The 20,020-nt window shown below is 34.5% G+C and overlaps 2 protein-coding genes across 3 annotated transcripts in view; one reads left to right on the forward strand and one right to left on the reverse strand.

The window, feature by feature from the left end:
• LOC117107277 (transmembrane protein 237-like) overlaps positions 1-16,103 on the forward strand; it is a 33,272-nt gene extending 17,169 nt beyond the window's left edge. For both annotated transcript variants that reach the window (XM_033248908.1, XM_033248909.1), the window contains exons 9-15: positions 567-667; positions 7,926-8,152; positions 9,227-9,303; positions 10,119-10,212; positions 12,439-12,468; positions 12,574-12,695; positions 15,725-16,103. In XM_033248908.1, coding sequence (XP_033104799.1) covers positions 567-667; positions 7,926-8,152; positions 9,227-9,303; positions 10,119-10,212; positions 12,439-12,468; positions 12,574-12,695; positions 15,725-15,804 — 731 coding nt within the window. In that variant the 3' untranslated portion in view covers positions 15,805-16,103. The remainder of the gene's footprint in view (positions 1-566; positions 668-7,925; positions 8,153-9,226; positions 9,304-10,118; positions 10,213-12,438; positions 12,469-12,573; positions 12,696-15,724) is intronic.
• An 806-nt stretch (positions 16,104-16,909) lies between these two features.
• Positions 16,910-20,017, reverse strand: LOC117107270. The gene is made up of 4 exons (XM_033248899.1): positions 19,482-20,017; positions 18,568-18,719; positions 18,079-18,325; positions 16,910-17,176 (listed from the first exon to the last, which is right to left on the reverse strand). Exons 1-4 carry the CDS (start codon positions 19,810-19,812, stop codon positions 17,031-17,033), a joined length of 876 nt encoding a protein of 291 aa, XP_033104790.1. The 5' UTR covers positions 19,813-20,017; the 3' UTR covers positions 16,910-17,030.
• Between the last annotated feature and the right edge of the window lie 3 nt (positions 20,018-20,020).

Raw genomic sequence — 20,020 nt, forward strand, 5'->3', positions numbered from 1 at the left:
TATCTGTCTCTTATACACATCTAGATGTGTATAAGAGACAGCACACACACACACATATATTTAAGAGAGGTCTTAAAATGTGCCATGTCAGCAAAAAAAGATATCATCTGGGAACTGAAATTCTACTGCCACTTTAGTCACCAGAAAGCCTTTGTGGCTATGACATGAAAGGTTTAAGTTCTGGTGGAAGCTGAGTGGTTTTTTTTAACTTTCTTTGTTAGATTTCTCCTCTGTTGCATTTCAATTAAATAAAGGTGTGTTTTTTTTTATTCAGTGGGCATGATGGAAATAATCAAAATGATCTGAAAATCTTTGCACATAGTACTTAACTTTAAAGCGGAAAAGCCTCTCTTAGTCACAGTAATGTGTGAAGAAATGTTATTGCATCTGCTTTTGCCAATAGAGGTCGTTGGTATTTAGCGCGAACCATGGTCGATTTAGTTCTTTAGCTTTTCAAACTTATTTAATGTGTGTATGATAGAAGCTTAACTGGTGTGAATGCTCTAGCATATCAGGATGATTGATGTGCATAATCTAAACTTCTTTACTTATTTATTTCACTCTAGATGGATTTAAAAGTGAAGATAAAGCCAAGATGGCAAAACGGCGACAGAAGGAGGAAATGCCTCAACCGATGACAAGCAAAACAACCACAGAAGTTGCTATCGTAAGTCTTAAACCAGGCAATCACTGCGCACCACAGTCATCGGTCGACACCAATCTATAAAGAGCGCAATGCGACGACGTGCGCGCAACGGATCGTTTTTAATGATATCCATTCGGACTGCTACCGATAATTAACAAACGGCATTGCGTTGTCTATTGCTCACAGGGAACGGAGTTGGACTCGTCATGCGAAAGTCGTACGATGCAATGAGTGCCTGGCTTTAACATTATTATAATTTCTCTTAAATAATGTATGAAAAAAAAACATTTTATTTGCTTTAACATTATTATATTAAATTTCTCTTAAATAATGTATGAAAAAAAAACCATTTTATTTGCTTTAACATTATTATAATTTCTCTTAAATACTGTATGAAAAAAAAACATTTTATTTGCTTTAATATTATTATAATTTCTCTTAAATAATGTATGAAAAAAAAACATTTTATTTGCTTTAACATTATTATAATTTCTCTTAAATAATGTATGAAAAAAAAAACATTTTATTTGCTTTAACATTATTATAATTTCTCTTAAATAATGTATGAAAAAAAAAAACCATTTTATTTGCTTTAACATTATTATAATTTCTCTTAAATAATGTATGAAAAAAAAAAACATTTTATTTGCTTTAACATTTTGCAAAACCATAGACATACAATACAAAGATATAAAAATGGTTATTAAATGACATATCAGAGTTTACCCTCTAAGTTCCAAGAAAAGGATTTACATCCTGACAGGTCAGTTTGACTTTGAGCTATTACTCCTTATTCAGGAAAGATGCAAATGGGAGAGGGGTGGTGAGCATTAACATGAAGATGAGTAGGTCTCAATTAATTGCCACACAATTTTTTGATGATGCAAAGAATAATAACAGTAGTAATATATATGATATCTTATGGTACTTCACTTCAATATAAGTGGCACACTCCATGATAGATTTTGATGATGTAGGTGTTAATTTCTTAAGGAATATATGTCAATGCCCTTTTAATTATTGTGTATAAAATATAAGATTGGTATCACTTTTCCATTTGTTAATTGGCAACAACAATATTGTTGTGTGTACTTTTTACCTGAAAGATAATAACTTACTTTATAAATTAGTCATCACATTTATTAACTTAGCATTCTCAATGACAATGTAATAGGTATTGACAAATATTATAGCGTACAAAATGTGTATTAAGTGAAATATTATTTCTGGGTTTGGAATTTTGCAATTCCATATCTGGGGGTCACACATCCTAAAAATCTCCCCAGTTGTTCCCCCCATTAAAAATGTTCAAAGTTGTTCCCCCCATTAAAAATGTTCAAAGCAAAAATATCATGTTTAAGTAGAACAAAATCACCCTATTTTGTGAGCTGGTGCCCCTCACTTTTTTATCGAGCGCCATACTTCATGTTTGTGCCCCCATCAGGTTCCTTCCCCTCCCCCTCCCACCTCTTTTCAAGACTCCTAGATAAGCCACTGGAAATTCAAATGATTTAAACACTGGAATTGTTAATGTGCTACACAATAAATCCAAGAACAATAGGCAATTGATCTTGCATAGTTGAATTATCTTTTGCAACATAATGATGAGGATCATCAGTAATACTCTCATTTATACATTGTTGGATCTGTTATACTCTGTATTCCTAATCTACCGCCGGTTTATTTATCTCCTTGTTTTGAAATGCAATATGCCTAACGCACTATTGTCACAGCTTCAAAGTCTACTAAAACGCTAGTAGCCATGAAGGCCTATGGATGCTAATCTTGGTAATAGAACAAAACATTAAAAAAACTGGGGCATCCTGACCAGGCACGACATGGTTTATATGCTGACTTTAGTTTTGCATTATGTTTCAGGTTTCAATATTATTCTAATGCTTCGAGGAAAAATATCCACTTTTAAACAATACATACATATAATGTAAACATTGGTAATAGAACACAACATTGAAAATCCAAGGCATGCTAACTACTACTTGGTTTATATGGTGACTCAGTTTTGCTTTTTTTTTCAAGTTTCAGTTTTCAATATTATTCTAAAGCATCAAGGAAAAATATCCACTCGTAAACAATACATGTACTGTAATATAAACACACAAAAAAAATAGTGCATTAACTCTGCATTATGTAGGGCCATCCAAGATTCTTATGGCAAGTACAGTAGAACCTCGTTTTTACGTACCCCAGTTATACGAACCCTCGGTTTTACATACGCCTCGTATGGACGATGACGTCATCAAAAACCACGAAAATATTCAAAACAAATGGCCCTTTTGAGAGCAACCATAAGTAAAAAGACTGTAACAATAAACTATAACAATAAACAAACCATAATGTAACGTATTTTCATTGAACAGTAACGTTGATTGAGTCTAATACCGGGTTGTTATAATCTAAAACCACGTGAACTGAGTGAGATGAACAACTACCGATGGTGCTCAAAATACTGTAATTGCTTTCCTCCTTAGCTTCGTGTGGCAAACCATGAAGAACTCGTCTGGTCGAATTTTCTACACGAAGCTGAGTAGACATAGTTTCGTACACAAACGCTAATTGGTTGGCTCGCGCAGTGCATAGCACATGGTTGCAGCTAGCTCAGTCGGCTAATCTGGTGGTAGCCACTGTGTGTGCGCTGAACCGTGAAGATCTCTAGGTCCCCGGTTCAATTCCCATCGCTGTCTCTCCTTGTGTTTCAGCTGAAATATTAGTTACAATAGCGCACCGTCTTTTGGATGAGACATTTAAGCTGTTGGTCCTGTGTGCAATATGGCCCATGTGCACGTTAAAGAACGCAGTACACTCTTCGGAAAACAGTAGGGGATTGTCTCCCGGTGTACTGCCCAATCACCACCAGAAGGACCCCACTGGAAATAAGTCTTCTTCTAGACTTTCGTGGGCTATCCTTGGTGTTTACACCGAATAAATCCACTCCAATGCTGTTTCACGTACACGAACGCTAATTGGTTGGCTCGCCCAGTGCAGCGCACATGGTTTTAGTTTGTCTCAACAGGCCCAGACAACACCTCAGCTCTGTTGTTTAGAATAGGAATGAAGGGGAATTTCCAAGTTATACCTTTGTCGTATAGGTAATCTTCCAATATTTTCATGTTCTTTATTTTAGTTAAATAAAAGATATAAAGTGATGGATTAATACACTAGACACATGGTTTTATTTGAACACTGTATTATGACATCTTAAAGTGATGAATAAAAACACCTAGAGGCTAGGTCTAGCCTAGGTAACATCATTTGTTCATACATACATTTATTGAGCATTACATACGTATTAGGTCAAAGGTTACCAAAAATTTAACCCAACCTCTATTTTACGAATCCCCTGATTTACTGTAGTACTGTAGTGCAGCTGTTAGAGCTACCCTCGTGAAATAAAGTTGAAATAAACTAAAAAATAAAATACGTACGCCCTCTGGTCCTGTACCGTACATAAAATCGAGGTTCTACTGTATATAGAGGTATTGTAATTGAGAAAGGGATCGAGTTTGCTTTAAGTACTTGCTTAATATTAGTTGTAGGGGAAATAAGTGGATTAAGTTTAAATCTCTGAGAAAGAGTAAGTGAATGTGGGAGTGAAGGAATTAAAAGGTTCTTGCTCGAAATGGAAGATGAGATTATCTGTATGTGTGAAGTCATGGTTCGGATAGGAGGTAAAAAAGTCGAGGAGGTGGTCATTGACCTAACTACGTTACAAATGAACTTGATTTAGAAGTATAATTATGCCTTATTTCAAAAGAAGTGATTTTGAATTAAGAAAATACAGTGGGATACATATATACTGCTGTACATCCTGGTACCATTATCTGCCAACAAATCATAAGAAAAAAAAATTTAAATAAAAACGAAGTAAATAAAATAATAACAAAAAAATAAATAAAAATGGAGAATGATATAGATGCAGGTCTGCCCACAAATGGAGTCCTTTTTCTGGTATATAGACTGCATGAAATTCTAAAGGTTTCTACTGCCAGAAAGTAAAAAGTAAATGTGAAATCTACACAAAAACAAACCACACACAGTGGGTAGACTCATGACAGTTTTTTACATTAATAGTACATGGGGAAAACATTTGCCAATTCTGATATTTACTTAGATGTTTGGATAAACCCCTTACTGTTATTACCTCATTCTTTCCGACAAGACGTTAGGACGTTGGCTCTGTATGGATAACGGCTCTGTTCACGATAAATAATCAGTATGCTATTTGGAAAAGATAATAGATTGTCTCCTGGTGTACTGTCGAATTTCACTTCAATACAATAACATTAAATTTAACAATAACTAAAATTTGAATACGCGCCAGTAAACACCTTAAAAAACCCCTAAATATGGCCATTCTTCCTTTAATACCCTTGCTCATAACGGATCGTTTTTTTGGGGGGTGGGGGAAGATAAAACAAATCAGAATTTAATAATCTTTACAATGATTATAAATTTTTTATTAAATTCATAACACATTCATCAGACTTTTGATGTAAATCAGACACCCTCATGTTTTTTTCAGAGTAAAAACTGTAGAAATCGGCCAATAATATTCTTCCTTTAATAACTTTGCTCATACCGGATCGTTTTTTTGGGGAGGGAAAGATAAAACAAATCGGAATTTAATAATCTTTACAACGATTATAAATTTTTAATTGAATTCATAACACATTCATCAGACTTTTGATTTATATCAGACACCATGTTTTTTTCAGAGTAAAAACTGTAAAAATCAGCCAAAGTCGCTTTTCTTTAATATACATCCTTCTAGCGGTGAAAGTAGCTGGTCGATTTTCTCCAAGAAACACCATTCGAAAACATTATTTTTCTTCTAAAATCATTAGTCTTATCGGTCGATTTTCTCTAAGAAACGCCATTTGAAAACATTATTTTTCTTATAAATCATTAGTTTTATCGGACAAATCAGATCTATGAAGTCCGTTGAAAACTCCTCCATAGACGCTTATGCATTAAATCTGATGCTTGCATAGATTCAGCGCTCTCTTAAATATCGGGCAATATGACTACATTATCCATATTTTTAAACACTAAGATTGTGATCATAGGCTAGTGATAAAGATAGAGATTCTTGTCATGTAAGTTTTATAGTTTTTTGGTACGAGCAATTTATAAATGTCAGTTTTTGTCAAAAAACAACATGGTTTTCTGAGCGGTTTGCGCGTCGCCACCGAGGTGAGCTGTACTATTCCATTTTCTAATGTGTTAGGCTACTGCATGTGTGAGTGTGATGGAGAATTGCAGTGTGTGCTAGGCTTGTTGTAGTACAGTAGTTTGATAACAAGTATTATATATTTGTATTGAAACATGAATGAAATACCTTATAAATTTATTACTGAGCTTGTTTAAATTGTAGTCTGTGGAAACACCCTAAATTATAAATGAACTGTTCCAAATGAATATACGCGTTTGATGCATCGACCACAGTGAAGCGCACATTGTGTGTTGGCCCTTCATTGAGAGTGTATTTAGTGAATTGAATTGCACTACTTAAAAAATGTTATCATAATGTTTTCCTAACATGTCTGTGTATGTTTGGCTGGGATGTGTTGTGTAAGTAAAATTAATCGCTGCTTATATGCAGTACAGTGATTTATCTAAAATAATATATCAAGTCAAATTTCAGATTAACCTTACTACCAAGTTTCAACAAATCAATTAAAGTAATTAAACAAACTGTCAGCAAATAAAGTAATGATATGAATTTATACCTGAATGCTCACAAGTTTATGTAAAACTGCCAGCTATCGCTTATTCATTCATTTATACATCCATTCATTTTTATATATTTTATATTATTTATTTAGTTTTTTACATCATTTTATATATATATATACTGTCTCTTATACACATTATTTATTTATATTTGTTTATTTGTTTAATTTATATTTTGTTAATCATGTAATTTATTTATTTGTTTAAACATGGTTTAATTTATTATTTATTTATTATGTTTTATAAGTTTTTGTTCAATTATCTCTTCATAAAGCTAGGTTTACATTATGTTCTTGGTGGCCATGGCAGCCACGTTTCAGGTAACCATGAGCAAAACGGGATGTACGTGAGACAACTCGGGGGAACGACATGGGAAACATGATTTTTAAACTATCACAAAATTTGCCACAGCAGTAATGGTGCAGATGAGAAACCTAGTAGGCCATAGTAAAACAGGGTGAATGCAACAAAACGTGACGCATGTAATAGGCCGTAACAAAACATGGAGCTGTCTGTAATGGGACTGGAAGCATAAATAGACAAAAAAAAACCACAAATACAACAACAAGAAGCAATCGACTAAGACCAAGCTGTGGAAGAAGGCAAAGCTGTGCTACCGAAAATGTTCTGTCTTCCAATAAACATTCACGCACCCACATGGAGCTTGGCCTTCTCATCCGCCTTCTTCCTGCCTGCTGCCCTCTGGCCTTCCCTCTCTGCAAATGCTGCTGGCCTTCTTCTTGCTGATGCAAAGACTGGATGTATGCACCCAGCAAACATGCAAACACAAAATCTTTATCTTGGGCATTCATGATGTTGTCTCGTCGAAGTCTCAGGATACAATGATTGCTATTGCCTGTGAGGCCTTCTTTTTATACTGTGGGTACAAACGTGCTCCAATGCTACCCTGCATCCGTAGAAATCCTTGACAGAATGTGAAAAACATGTCAGACCTTGATCCGAACATGAGAAACGTGAGGGACCCATCAGAACATGAAGGGCCGGGAGGGAACGTATTGGCATCTTTAGTAGACTGCGTGCCAAACTGTAGTGCCCCTTGTGCCTCCGGGACTCAGTAGCCCCTTTCCCCCTACTACTGATAGACTGTGAGAAAACAGCAAGACCTAACAAACTTGAATACGAAGAAAAAATGGCCAAAATACCACAGTGCCCTACGTTTCGGACAAACAGGGCTGCTGTGGCCACCGGGAACATAATGTAAACCTAGCATTACTCAAGGATAGCACTTACGGTGTTAACTCAATTTAAAGCTCTGTCCACACTATGAAATTTTATGTGACAAAAAAATGTGATATGCCCATATTTGGTTATAATATGACATCATCATGCCCATATATGGACACATCACACAAATTTGTCACATAAAATTTGATAGTGTAGACAGAGCATAAGGCCGTTGTACTAAGGTAAAACAAAAAGGCATGTGTGACATTTAGCTCAGCATAATAATTATGACACCAACAATTGAGAGTACAACTTTAACCAGACTTTTTCATATTCTTTCCAGGCAACTCACAAGGCCTCTCTGACATTATCCCTCTACTGCCATGGGTTGTTAGCTGGCTTTGCTTTATGGCAGTGTATTGTTGTGTATTCATTAAGTCAGGATATAAGCACTTTACCTCTTGTGAATGGAGACAAAAGTTTTTTGATTCACTACAGTTCTTTGGCACAGCCGACCGTGACTATTTACTACCTCCTGTTAGCACTGTGCACTGTGTCCGTATTTGATAGGTAGGCAGCTTATTTTTTTACTACTATACAGCAAAAAACAAGGCACTTACTGCGCTCGGCGGTCGTCAGCCAACGGCTTCGTAAAACGTCCACAGGGAGCGGAGTTGGATTCGTCGGCTGACCGTCATATGACGCAATGTGTGCCTGGCTTAAATCTCTTATCAAATCAAATCAAATCAGTAACTGAGAAGCTTAACCACATAACAATATTTAATCGTTGCAAACACTTTGTGAATTGTTTTTTGCTGCATAAAAAAATGTTTATAATTCATATTCAGTGTGAATTTGTTACCTTCATTATTGATTATGATTAAATCTATAACGATTAATATTGGTAGCTTGATGACAAGATGATTGTCTTCAAATTTCAAAGCTCTTGGTTCGGACCCTTCAAAAAAATTAGGATTTCCACCTCCTCTTCTCTTCTTTGCTCGGTCATCATAATGAGATGTTTTTAAATTAGCACATAGCTTTTATTATGTCATAGGCAAATTTTAAAGAAATGCAATAATAATTATAATTAATTAGGCGAGACTCTTTTAATACCTAGTTTAGCGAACCCACCAGCTGCCAATAATGATAAAGTTTTATTTTTGGCCAATTAGCGTACCCACCGTCATGGAAAAATGAAAATTTCAGACAAAAAATTACTTAATTTTTATTACATCCGCCATTGCCTTGAAATCTAAAAAAATGAAATATATATATTTCTTCCTAATTATATAAATTTAAAGCATTTAACCATCCCATTACTACACTGTTTACATTCACCAATGAATTTTATTTTTAATTCCTCCTCCATTTGAATGTTTTTGCCAAAACTATTTGCTAAATAAAAAAACAAAATTTATTTATTTTTTCTGCCCTTCCTCTAAAAAAATAGGTTCACGAAACAAGGTATAAAAAAAAAATCTTGACTTATAAATAATAGTCCATGTGCACATCTACTTCAAAAGTACCCATTAATAATGTTTTTAAATGATTTAGTGTCTGAATTACCATTAGGATTAAGGGTAAGATTCATTAGTAAGAATTAATCTCAGGTTTTACTTGTAAACATATTTCTTTTTCCAGGTTTGACATTGCCAGACCAGACAAAAAGCTTTTCAGAGCCCTTTTGACTTTTAAATCGGGTGCAATAGCTATATTGCGTGAGTTGTATAATTTAACTATTCATCTTTGTATTCAAATTGTTTTCATTATATTACATCAATACCGTAACAATCTATTAATTATGTTGGATGATATATAACTATTAATTGATTAATAATTATTAATTCATGATTATTTAGCACTTATTGAATGTATATGATGCATTCTTTTACGGAGCATGTTCTTTTTACAGATTTTTCCAGAGTTTGAAATATACAATAAGTTTTCATGTTGTATATTGTGCAAAATGAGTCCTTTAACTTACTATCTCAAATATAGTGAAGGGCGGTGTTGCAAAATCAATAATTTATATGTACAATTTCAGAGAGCAAGTAGAAAAATAAATCCCAGTAAAAGTTATATGATACAGACTTAAAAATTTCAACACCAGAGATTTCAGTATACCTACTATTATTTAAAAGAGGTAATTACATATTCTCAATATTTGAAGACTTTCTATGAGGAGGCTTGCACGAGGACCAAACCCAAACTATGCATACTTCACCCAGACTATTTTAATTGAGTATACCGTGATTGCTTGATTGATCAATTGATTAATTGAACATAGCTTGTAAATTTATGAATAACAGTAAAAGTTACATGATATAGATTTTAAAAGATCAACACCAGAATTTTTAATATCTACTACTATATAAAAGAGGGAATTATTGTCATATTTTTTGTGAGGAGGCTTGGACTGTGCATGCTTCAAGCAATCAATTTAATTGAGTACACTGATTGATTGATTGATATATTGATTGATTGAACATAGCTTATAAATTGATGAATAATTTTTCTTTTTTTGTTTTTTTAGTGTATTTTTTAGCACTAGTTTTCAATGTTGGTCTTGCTGCTGTTGATGATAGAATCAGCTTATTCACGGTATCTGGTGAGGAAGTTGATTTCTGGTAAGTAAAAAATTATATACATCCAAATATAATAATGGATTATGGAGTTAAATAGATAGGTTTAATGAAATTATATATTCAATGATCTTCAATGTTTCATGGTCCAAATAAAATTTATTTTGATGAATTTTAAATGACTATTTTTGCCAGCTTGTGTCATCACTATGCCCATGAATGAGGTTTGTGGCTGCGGGTTGGGGTTTGTGGCCAATCATCACAGGTTTATGGTCTATCACCAATACTGACTACTCCTTTCTCAGGGTATGTTCACACACACGGCGTAAGGCTGGCGTAAGCTTGGCGCAGCGCACGCCTCCGTGGTGTTATTAACGCTACCTGCAGACCCCAGATTAGTTAACGCCACGGAATCTAACGCCAGTGATGCTTGCATGATTTGACCTCATTTCAAGAGATTGACTAATCACGATTGCAATAGATTAGTTACTTTGATCCCCTTCCTGTGCTCTCTATAAATGAAATGGTAAAGGGGTTCTTTTCCTATTGCATTTTACTTAGTTTACAATGTACTGTATATGATTTGTTGATTATGTTTTGTAAGATATTTTAACCTATTTAGGCTGTCTATTAAAACCTGTAACACCAAAAATTGTTCGGCAATGCTAGCTGAAAAATCAGAAGTAAAATTTTTAATTTAAAATACAGTAATCATATAAGTTCACTTCGAACAATTCACAGATTTAAAAGTTTTAATGATGCACTGTAAATATTTTACTACAGTTTAAGAACCTGTACATTATTTAAAACTGAAAACTATTCCCCCATAGGCCTATATTACTGCTAGTATAATGCTAGTGTTAATATACCGAATGCCGTTTGTGTGAATTTTAATTCATAGATTAGCCATGTGTGTGAACATACCCACAGAACACATCCAGATTTACTGAGACCCATGGGAGACCAGAGAATTTCACTTAATGGGAATAGAGCTTAAAAAAATTCAAATTTGCTTGGAAATTTATAGTAGTCACATCGTTGTATAAAAGTATAGGAAAAGGAAATACTACTACTTAAAAACAACGGCCCACTGATAACCTGAGAATTAAAAGGCCGGGAACAGCGTGCAATGGATAAAAATAGTTTTTTACTCTCGTTTCATTGTTCCCTGTGCATATTAGGCTTCACATAATCCTTTGTGCACCTTGAGTCAGCTTAGATAATGTGTCCCAATCACAGTACACGGATCAAAGACTCTTGCATACCCAATCAAGCCACAGATTTGCAGGTGCCTAGGCCTGGAAATTCTAGAAAAATCTCAGTGTTTTGGGGGGTCGGGGGGGGGGGGGGCCAGTATTTTTTGAAGCATTAGCAAACCATTATGACTATATTCCCATGTTTAATCTTTAAGCGAGTTGAAATAGTTTTATTGGTGTTCCAACCAACATTATTCAAAATGAGTCAGCACAGCTATCTTTAGAATAGTTACACTGCATGTTTTGTTTACCCATGTTGTGTCACCGGACTCTGATTGTTAAACTTAATTATGAAGTGCTTTTATCTAGAGCCAATACAATATACATAGCACTCTATAGACATCGCCAAGTTGTGAAAAGATAGTATGATTAATAGCAGGGTAACACAAGCTTGCACAAAATTGGAAACTTCCCCTTTAATGCGAAAATACTTTTTAGGAAGAGTCAGTACACAGAATGTCATGATGTGACATTTACACACGACATTTGCTGTCTCTTATACACATCTAGATGTGTATAAGAGACAGGGCTTGGACTTATCATTTAAACTATAGCCTCAAATTCTTAATTTTTTTTTTTTTTTTTTTTAAGGTGGCCTGAGCTTAAGTGTCTTCGGACCTATACAGGCCTCCATTCATTTATCCAAAAAAAAAACCAATTTTTTTTTCTTCTGAAATGTAAATCTATTGATGATGAATAAAACATTAACAATCTGTCTTGTTAATGTTCCAATGTAAATTTTAATATTTAATATTGCACTATATTTTAATAATGATTTGTAAATTTTATTTGCTAGTTTAATATTTTTGTAATTTTATATTCAGTCTTTCAATTCAGCACATGCTGCAATAGACTGTTTTGCATGCAAGTTTTATTTAAAAAATAAATATACACAAAATAATAAATATCAATTCTTTTTTCATAAATTTTAGGTAAATCTGTAATATATTACAATTTTTCCGTTAGTGATTATATTGTATTTATTTTCATTTTTTATGATTTACTTTGTTTGCAGTGTTGAAAGCGAGTATGAAGACCCCCTATGGTAAGTTTACGTTTTATAATGCTTTTGGAAAATCATACTAGCTTGTGGCACTATACTCAGTGTCACATCGTTAATTAACCATTTATTTTGTAATTTTCTTTGTAGGCCTGAGGATGACATTGAAAAGCGATTGAGCGCATGGAGAAGCGTTAACCTTGTGAGGGCGCTTCTGTCAATGTTTGGGTGGTTATTGCTTGCATTAGCTCCAACGACTGATTTTACAACAGGTAACACTAATTGACCATCATTTTCCCTTTATGATGTTGTTCTCCAGTTCAATTCCATCACTGCTTTCCTTGTGTGTCAGCTGGCAGACAAAACATTTTAAGCTTAAATAATGCTCCATTCTTCAGAAAAGACGTTTAATTGGCTGTGTGCATGTTAAAGAATGTACAGTAGTACACTCTTTAGAAAAGAGCAGGGGATTGTTTCTTGGTGTACTATCTGATTTAACTAAAGCCCCTCTCCCACTAGGGGTTTTTTTCAGCATACGAGTTACAAGAGAATGCCGAGTTGCTAACTCGGCAAAAACTAGTGGGACAATTCGGAAAGCTTGGAGAGGACTCTTACCTACTCGTAGCAGCTCTGAACCCATGGCGCTAATTTTGAACATGTTCAAAATTATCTCCACGAGTAGATAACTTGTAGTAAACTCGAAGAACTCGTAGGTATCTCGTAGAGTACTCAGGGTACTCCTACCTAGCTCATACATTACTCTGGATACTCGTCGGCGGTTTTGTCATCTACGAGTTTGATGCGAGCACCCAAAAACGAGTATGAGTAAGTACGAGCGCACTGAGTTTGCTCGTACCTAACTCATATCTAATTCGGTACAAACTTGTTACGCTCTTAATCTCGTAGTTAACTCTGGCCTCTGCTCGGCATAATTCGTACATAACTCGTAACCAACTCCATAAAGTCGTAGCTAACGCGTAATAAGCTCATATAGGTCCTTTCAAAAGATCACGAGTTTTAACTCGTAGAAATCGTACGGCTCTTAGGTGAAATAAACCTAGGTGGGAGAGGGGCTTAAGGTACCCAAATCAACTTCGAACAAGGCACAAATTGAAACTACTCAGCTTTCTGTGATTTTGCAAACATTTTACTTTGAAAATTCTGTTAATTGATTACAACCATTGTAAGGCTGTTTGTAAAATATAAGAATGGTATTTTTATGCTCTTACCTGTTAATTTTTGAGAATTTATACAAATGTTAATAACTTACCCAAATATAGATTAAAAGATTCAAATATTGAGTTTTATTCAGTGTTTATTTTATTATTATTAATTTCCAGATTTTAAATTTCACAAACAGTAGGCTATCTTCAATTAGAAAATATTATTATCATTATTATTGGAAATGGTATCATTTGTTCAATCAACTAATGAAGCCATTGCTTTAAATGTTTATAGTTTTGCAAATAGAAAAAAAAAACTGTCATCAATCTCATTTTTATTGGTAAAAGTATAATTTGTTATACAATATGTTATAATGTAGTAAAACCATTGCCTCAAATATTTACAGTACAGTACTACAGAAAAGCGAGTGTAAATCCATTTCTAGATCTCAACTGACATGCAGGAAACAAAATGACATATAGTTGAAATTGTGTTTACAGTGACAAATTACATTTGACGTGAATGATTTATTGAACCTATTTGTCTTTTCAATAATTAGATTAAATGCCTTCTCTTGCGTGACTAGTACATTCATAAATGGGAGGCAGTCTGTATTGTTAAATTGTTATAAACAATTATTATTTAAGCATTAATCCCATCTCTTTTCTCAGTTGATTGATTGGTTTCTTTTTCATTAAAAGTAATAGTAATAGTGGATGACTTAATTACAATTTTTTTAATGATATATTTTTAATTCCAGCATCGTTTTTGATTAGCTGACATAGACAATCATTTATTCCTTCTATGCTTGCTTGAAATGAACTGCCTCAACAATAAATAGTAGAACTCAGGAAATTATAATGCTCTCGACAGTTAGAATACACCATACAAAGTGATAACAAAAAACAAAAAAAAGTGGTTGAATATATTGTTTTGTTGGTTTTTAAATTGCTTCAAATAAACTTTTCACTCGGGAAAGTTTTTAATTATTTTTCACCTTTAGCTAAAAAGTATAGAAAGGCAATAAGTCCGACTGTCAGGGTTTCCTTGAAAAGGAATCCTACCTCGAAAAGTACTACCACAAACTAGAGGGCGTTCTGCAAGAAATATCAAATATCTTATAAACACAAGATAGCATTCTCTATGATTTCCACGTGAAAATTCTGTAATAACGCAGTGCACAGCACCCTCTTGCAAAAGTGATTACTTTTGAACTTTGACCAATTTGATTATAGCGTACACCACCGCGCTACTTTACCTTTACGCGTAACAATTAGAAGCGTTGATTTACAATGCGCCCTTTCTTTATTAAGGAACAATTAACGTACTTGATAACAAAATTTGGCGTGACATGAACACCTCACCGAGTGAGCAAGAAGTAAGAAACAACTATGAATTAATGAATTAATAAAATGAGGTTTTTTGGAGGAAGATAAAAAAAAAAAGTAGTAGTTTGATTTCTGATGTGCAAATTCCGTATCAACTGTACCACCGTATTATAAACAACGGTAATAACTGCATGGACAGAGCCTTCTCAGATCCATGGCAACAACTAGGATGCCTTCTCCCAAAAGCGATTACTTTTGTGCCAAATCGACGCTTCTATTTGTTACGCGTAAATCACAGAGAATGCCATCTTGCGTTTATAAGATCTTTGATACACATAAAGTCGTTCGTATCGAACGTGTGTTGCATGTAGAGAACACTTGTACAAATTTCAAAATTCTGTTTCAATATCAGGAGAGTTGGACCTCTTACCAATCTACAGTGAACATTCCTAAATTGCAATCTCTTTACTAGATAAACATACACACATTTTTTTTAATGTATTTTCTCACACCAAATTTTCCTTTTTGAAACTGCATCAAGCCCAATAATTTCATGTACGCATGTTTGATTTATGACAATAAAGTTTATCTGATCTTATCTTATATAGACTAAATCTCATTATGAATCTTAGGAGTGGAGTGGAGTTGTTTTGGTCGTGGGAAAAAATCTTTTTACGATGACAGGATTGGGAGGCAAGGATCTTAACCACCAAGCTATTCAACTCCACTCCAAATGCTTAATATAATATTGATTATTAGGCTGTGCACTTACAGTTGTAATGTTTTTTTGTTATGTCTTCTTCTCATAGAACATTTGTACGACTCAGAAGAACCACTGTGGGAGGAACAGCAACAGACAGAACTGCACCAAGTACAATCAAATGCTTAACGTTCTTTTAAACAAATAAACTATTTAAAGATAGTCATTCCAAATGATTTTAAGCAATGTTTTCTAACTTTGCCATTTGTGATCACAAAGTTTTTTAAATGTACTGTATATGTAGCTGGAATTTTTAATCTGTACATTTTGTATATTTAATTTTTTTGTTTTGTATAATTTTGAAGTTACCACCTATTATTTGAATGTGTGTTTGTATGTGTATATAGCACTTGGTAAAGATACTCTTTACTTTATTATAACTATTTATGAGTATACCATACACAATAAAAGAAAGAATTCCACAGTGATTAGAGTTTGAACTATCATTTATACATAAAATACTTCTTCTTGGCTAAAGATACACTCTTGAGCTAATAAAGTTTAGCAGCGAATCCAATAGGGGCCAGGGGTGGTGCCAGCGTGGGCCGGGGGCAAGGCCCCCGGTCAGGGAGAGCTGGCCCCCTGTCGGGGAGAAAAAGCACAATTCGTCGGGGAGAAAAAATAATTATATGTATTTTCTACATATTATTGGACTTTAAAATCGATTAAATAAGCCTTAGAAACCTGATGCTCATATATGTGATTAAATATTTATTGCTCACAATACTACCACTCAACAACATTTAACCATTTTTTTCATCTTTTTTGTTCTGCTCTGGTAAACTAGCCTGACTATTTTTCCTGGGTATGATTCACTCGGTAAAAGCTTACTATTACGGAGCTTGACCAAGGGGAATGTCACAGGAAATTAGAACTATCATGCATTTGAAATGGCCATTTTACAGCCTTGTAATCTCATGAAGCTTTATTTTTACAGAACCAATGCATTTTAATTCAATTTAACACACACAACGTGGGCTAGGCCTTACCTAGGACTCGGGGTGGCACAGCCTTCAGAATTGTTTGAAAATAGTACCAACTTGGAGGCCTATGTTGTGTGTGTTTTCGATTCACCTTCAATACAGGCATATTGAATTTCATACCTGGGTTGGCATTCTAAAAATTTGCAGAACGCAGCTGCAATTCATATCTTCACAATGTAACATTTATATTTTATCTTGTGTGAATCAAATACAAGAGTTTCCTATATAATATAAATACACAGTAGACAAGATGAACCGTATATTGTTTATTATCCATCATTTGGATTTTTCTAGAGGGCTATTTAGTGATCAACATAGGCCTTTTAAAAAGTATTTACATGGTACTTAAACCCAAACAAGAGCAAAATTGATTTATTCACAGAAACCGTGAATGTGTTTATATCGACTTGACACATGTCTGATTTCTTGCTCTACTGGAAATCTTCTTGCATTTATTGATTGTTCGTAGATGTGTCTTCCGCCATAGCGTCCAGCACTAGACAAAGTTGCGTCTGTGCCTGAAACATCAATTTTGTATAATACTGTATTATCAATTTTCATAGATTCATAATAGATTTGCTGCAGTGTCTACCTATCTGTTTATAGTACACTTAGGTAGGTGGTAGTTTGTTACCTACCAATACACCAACAGCAATCTATTCAAATATTCACAATACTCAGTAATAGATAGCTGGTAGGTGTTTACTAGTACAACCATGGAGGAATAAGTTTATTCCCATATGGTACAACTCTTACTTGTTTTGGCTCACAAATTATGTAAATGAGGCAATTATCTATGAAGAACTACTTAAAAACACACAGAATCTACTAAAAAAACTACTAAGTGCTAAATAGAAAATAGAACCATGTTTATTAAGCTGTTTGGACTATTAAGCTAATGGATATAGCACTAAATCTGCTAATGTATATAGCACTAAATCTACAGTACTAAGGTCTTTTTTGTTATGGGAACATCTTTGAAATAATCTATTTCTGATATCCCTCACTAATAATTTTAAAATCATCAAAAGGATAATTTTAATCAAACCAATTTAGGGGTCGTTCACAATTACCAAAATTTTCACAAGTGTACAAATAGTACTCTTTTACAATATCCTACTCTCCCCTCTAAAAGTGTACATTGCAAAACCATTCTCCATTTTTTGTGAAGTCAAAGTTGTACAGTACTTGGTTGCATAACAAATTCTGATTATATTCATGGTTGCATTATAATTGGCCATCAAAATCTATTTTGTGATTTATTTTGAAACATTTTCATGCAAGTAAAGGTGTACACATTTTCTACCCCCTCCCGGCTAGCGTAGTGTTTGTACACTTATGAAAATGTTGATAATTGTGAATGACCCCTTTACGTTAAATACAAAATCCTTGATCCACATAAATATTTAAAATGTCTCACCTGAATTCATTGCAGCTGGTCTACCGGAGTAATCGGGAATATCATGCACATTTGGAATCTTGTACACCTGATGCCGAATAGTTTCTCGTGTTGTAATCGTACACTCGTTAGGAAGCGGTCGTCTGATTTCAGGATCATCTAACGGTCCTGTACCAGGTCGCCACTGTAGGGAGCTGTAAAGTGGCGCAGACAGTTGATTCACTTGCGATGTTTGTTTTAATGCTTCGTTAACATTTGGTGCAATTTCCTGCAAAAGTGATTCAAATTTATATGATGTTATTACTGTAATATATAGTTAATCTTGGGGAGCATGTGGAAATTGTCAACAACACATTTTTAGGGAAGAGATAACAATCAGCCAATACAAAGCAGCAAAAAGATGAGAATTAACCAAATAAAATAGTCTGACCTATTACAAGGCAATAAGAGCAACCTATTATAATAATGTCATATCACACGCATATATGCAATTAATTTGCATAAACTAACCTGTCTAAAGTTCCTGATCTCCTGCAGATGTTTGTCACATAGATTATCCCAGTAGGCCTGATCCAAAGCCCGAATATTCCTACTAGCATCACAGCAAGTCTGTTTATAATCCACTAGAGCATGTGCTAACTGAGACAGTTTTGTTATCAAATCTATAAAAAAACAAATTAAAATATTAATGTATAAAAATAATTACAGTGCATTAGGTATTATTACCTTCACATTCATTTATGTGTGTGAATATTGTTATGTACTGTGATGAATCAATAAAAAATGGTTATTCTTCTGACATGCTTTAGTGCATTCAGATAGCAAGAATAGAAGTTTAAGGTTAAGGTATGCCAACTCCACCAACCAGCACCTCAGATTTTAGTAAAATCATCGGAATAATTACAACCACAGCTATCAATAAATCTTTTGAATGAGGTTAATTCCTGTTTCTCATGAGATAGGATGTTACACTATGCATGGTTGAGAAACTCAGCAAGTATCTAATGCTACGTTACGTCCATGTGGATGCACATCTGTGAAATGATGTCTGTGTATATCCATTTAAGAAAAGCAAATTACAGTCTATGCATGGATCTGTGCATAACGGTAGGTTAAGCCGGACACTCACTACACCCGATGCAATTCTATGAAGAACACAACACGGTGACGCACACGCAACAGATTGCTTTTAACGACGATCCGTTCAGACTACCACCGAAAATCATCAGACCGCGTCGCATCGTCTAGCGCTCACAGCAAGCGAAGTTGGATCCTTTGAATGTCGTACGAAGCAGTGAGTGTCCGACTTGCCAGAAGTCTGTGTAACATCAGCATGCATTGTGTGTAACATATGATTTTGTCCCAAGTGTGAATCGTGTATAGTTTGCACACTTTAATACTAGTCATCAATTTTTAAAATTTACATTTGCTCTCGGATTCGAAATCAGCCTTCCAGAAGTGATGATGGTAGTTGTCTCTTGTCTCTTCGTATGATGCATCCCTGCCTAATTCTTGAAAGTCTATCTTGAGTGCCTGGAATTCAGCCTGTAGTTCTGGTGTTTTGTAGTACTGAACATCATCTAATATTGCACAAACGTTCTGTAAAACTATACGTATCACATTGTGCAACGAATCTGCAGCGGTGACATGATCTACGAGGCTGTTGCTATTGTTGCTGTGACTCACCCCAACCAGCCTCTGCGGCTTGTCCACTGGGGGCCTCACGGCTGGCACTGGTACTGTCCTTTCTGACATTGAATGTTATTTTAGGTTAAATATTACGTGTTTTCAAATAATATATGAGCTTATGCTAATTTAAAAAGATACGAGAATTTTTTGCCAAAGTCAATAGTAAACTGTACTGAAAATTAGGAAGAATATCAAATGTTACACGAGTGGCTTGTCCTTCCGTCGTCCGTCAACATGTGTATTCATAACTCTATGATGTTGCCTTAGTAAATGT

This window comes from Anneissia japonica, unplaced genomic scaffold, assembly GCF_011630105.1.
Source record: "Anneissia japonica isolate Jap-2015-1 unplaced genomic scaffold, ASM1163010v1 scaffold211_len1577895_cov191, whole genome shotgun sequence".
NCBI lineage: Eukaryota > Metazoa > Echinodermata > Crinoidea > Comatulida > Comatulidae > Anneissia > Anneissia japonica.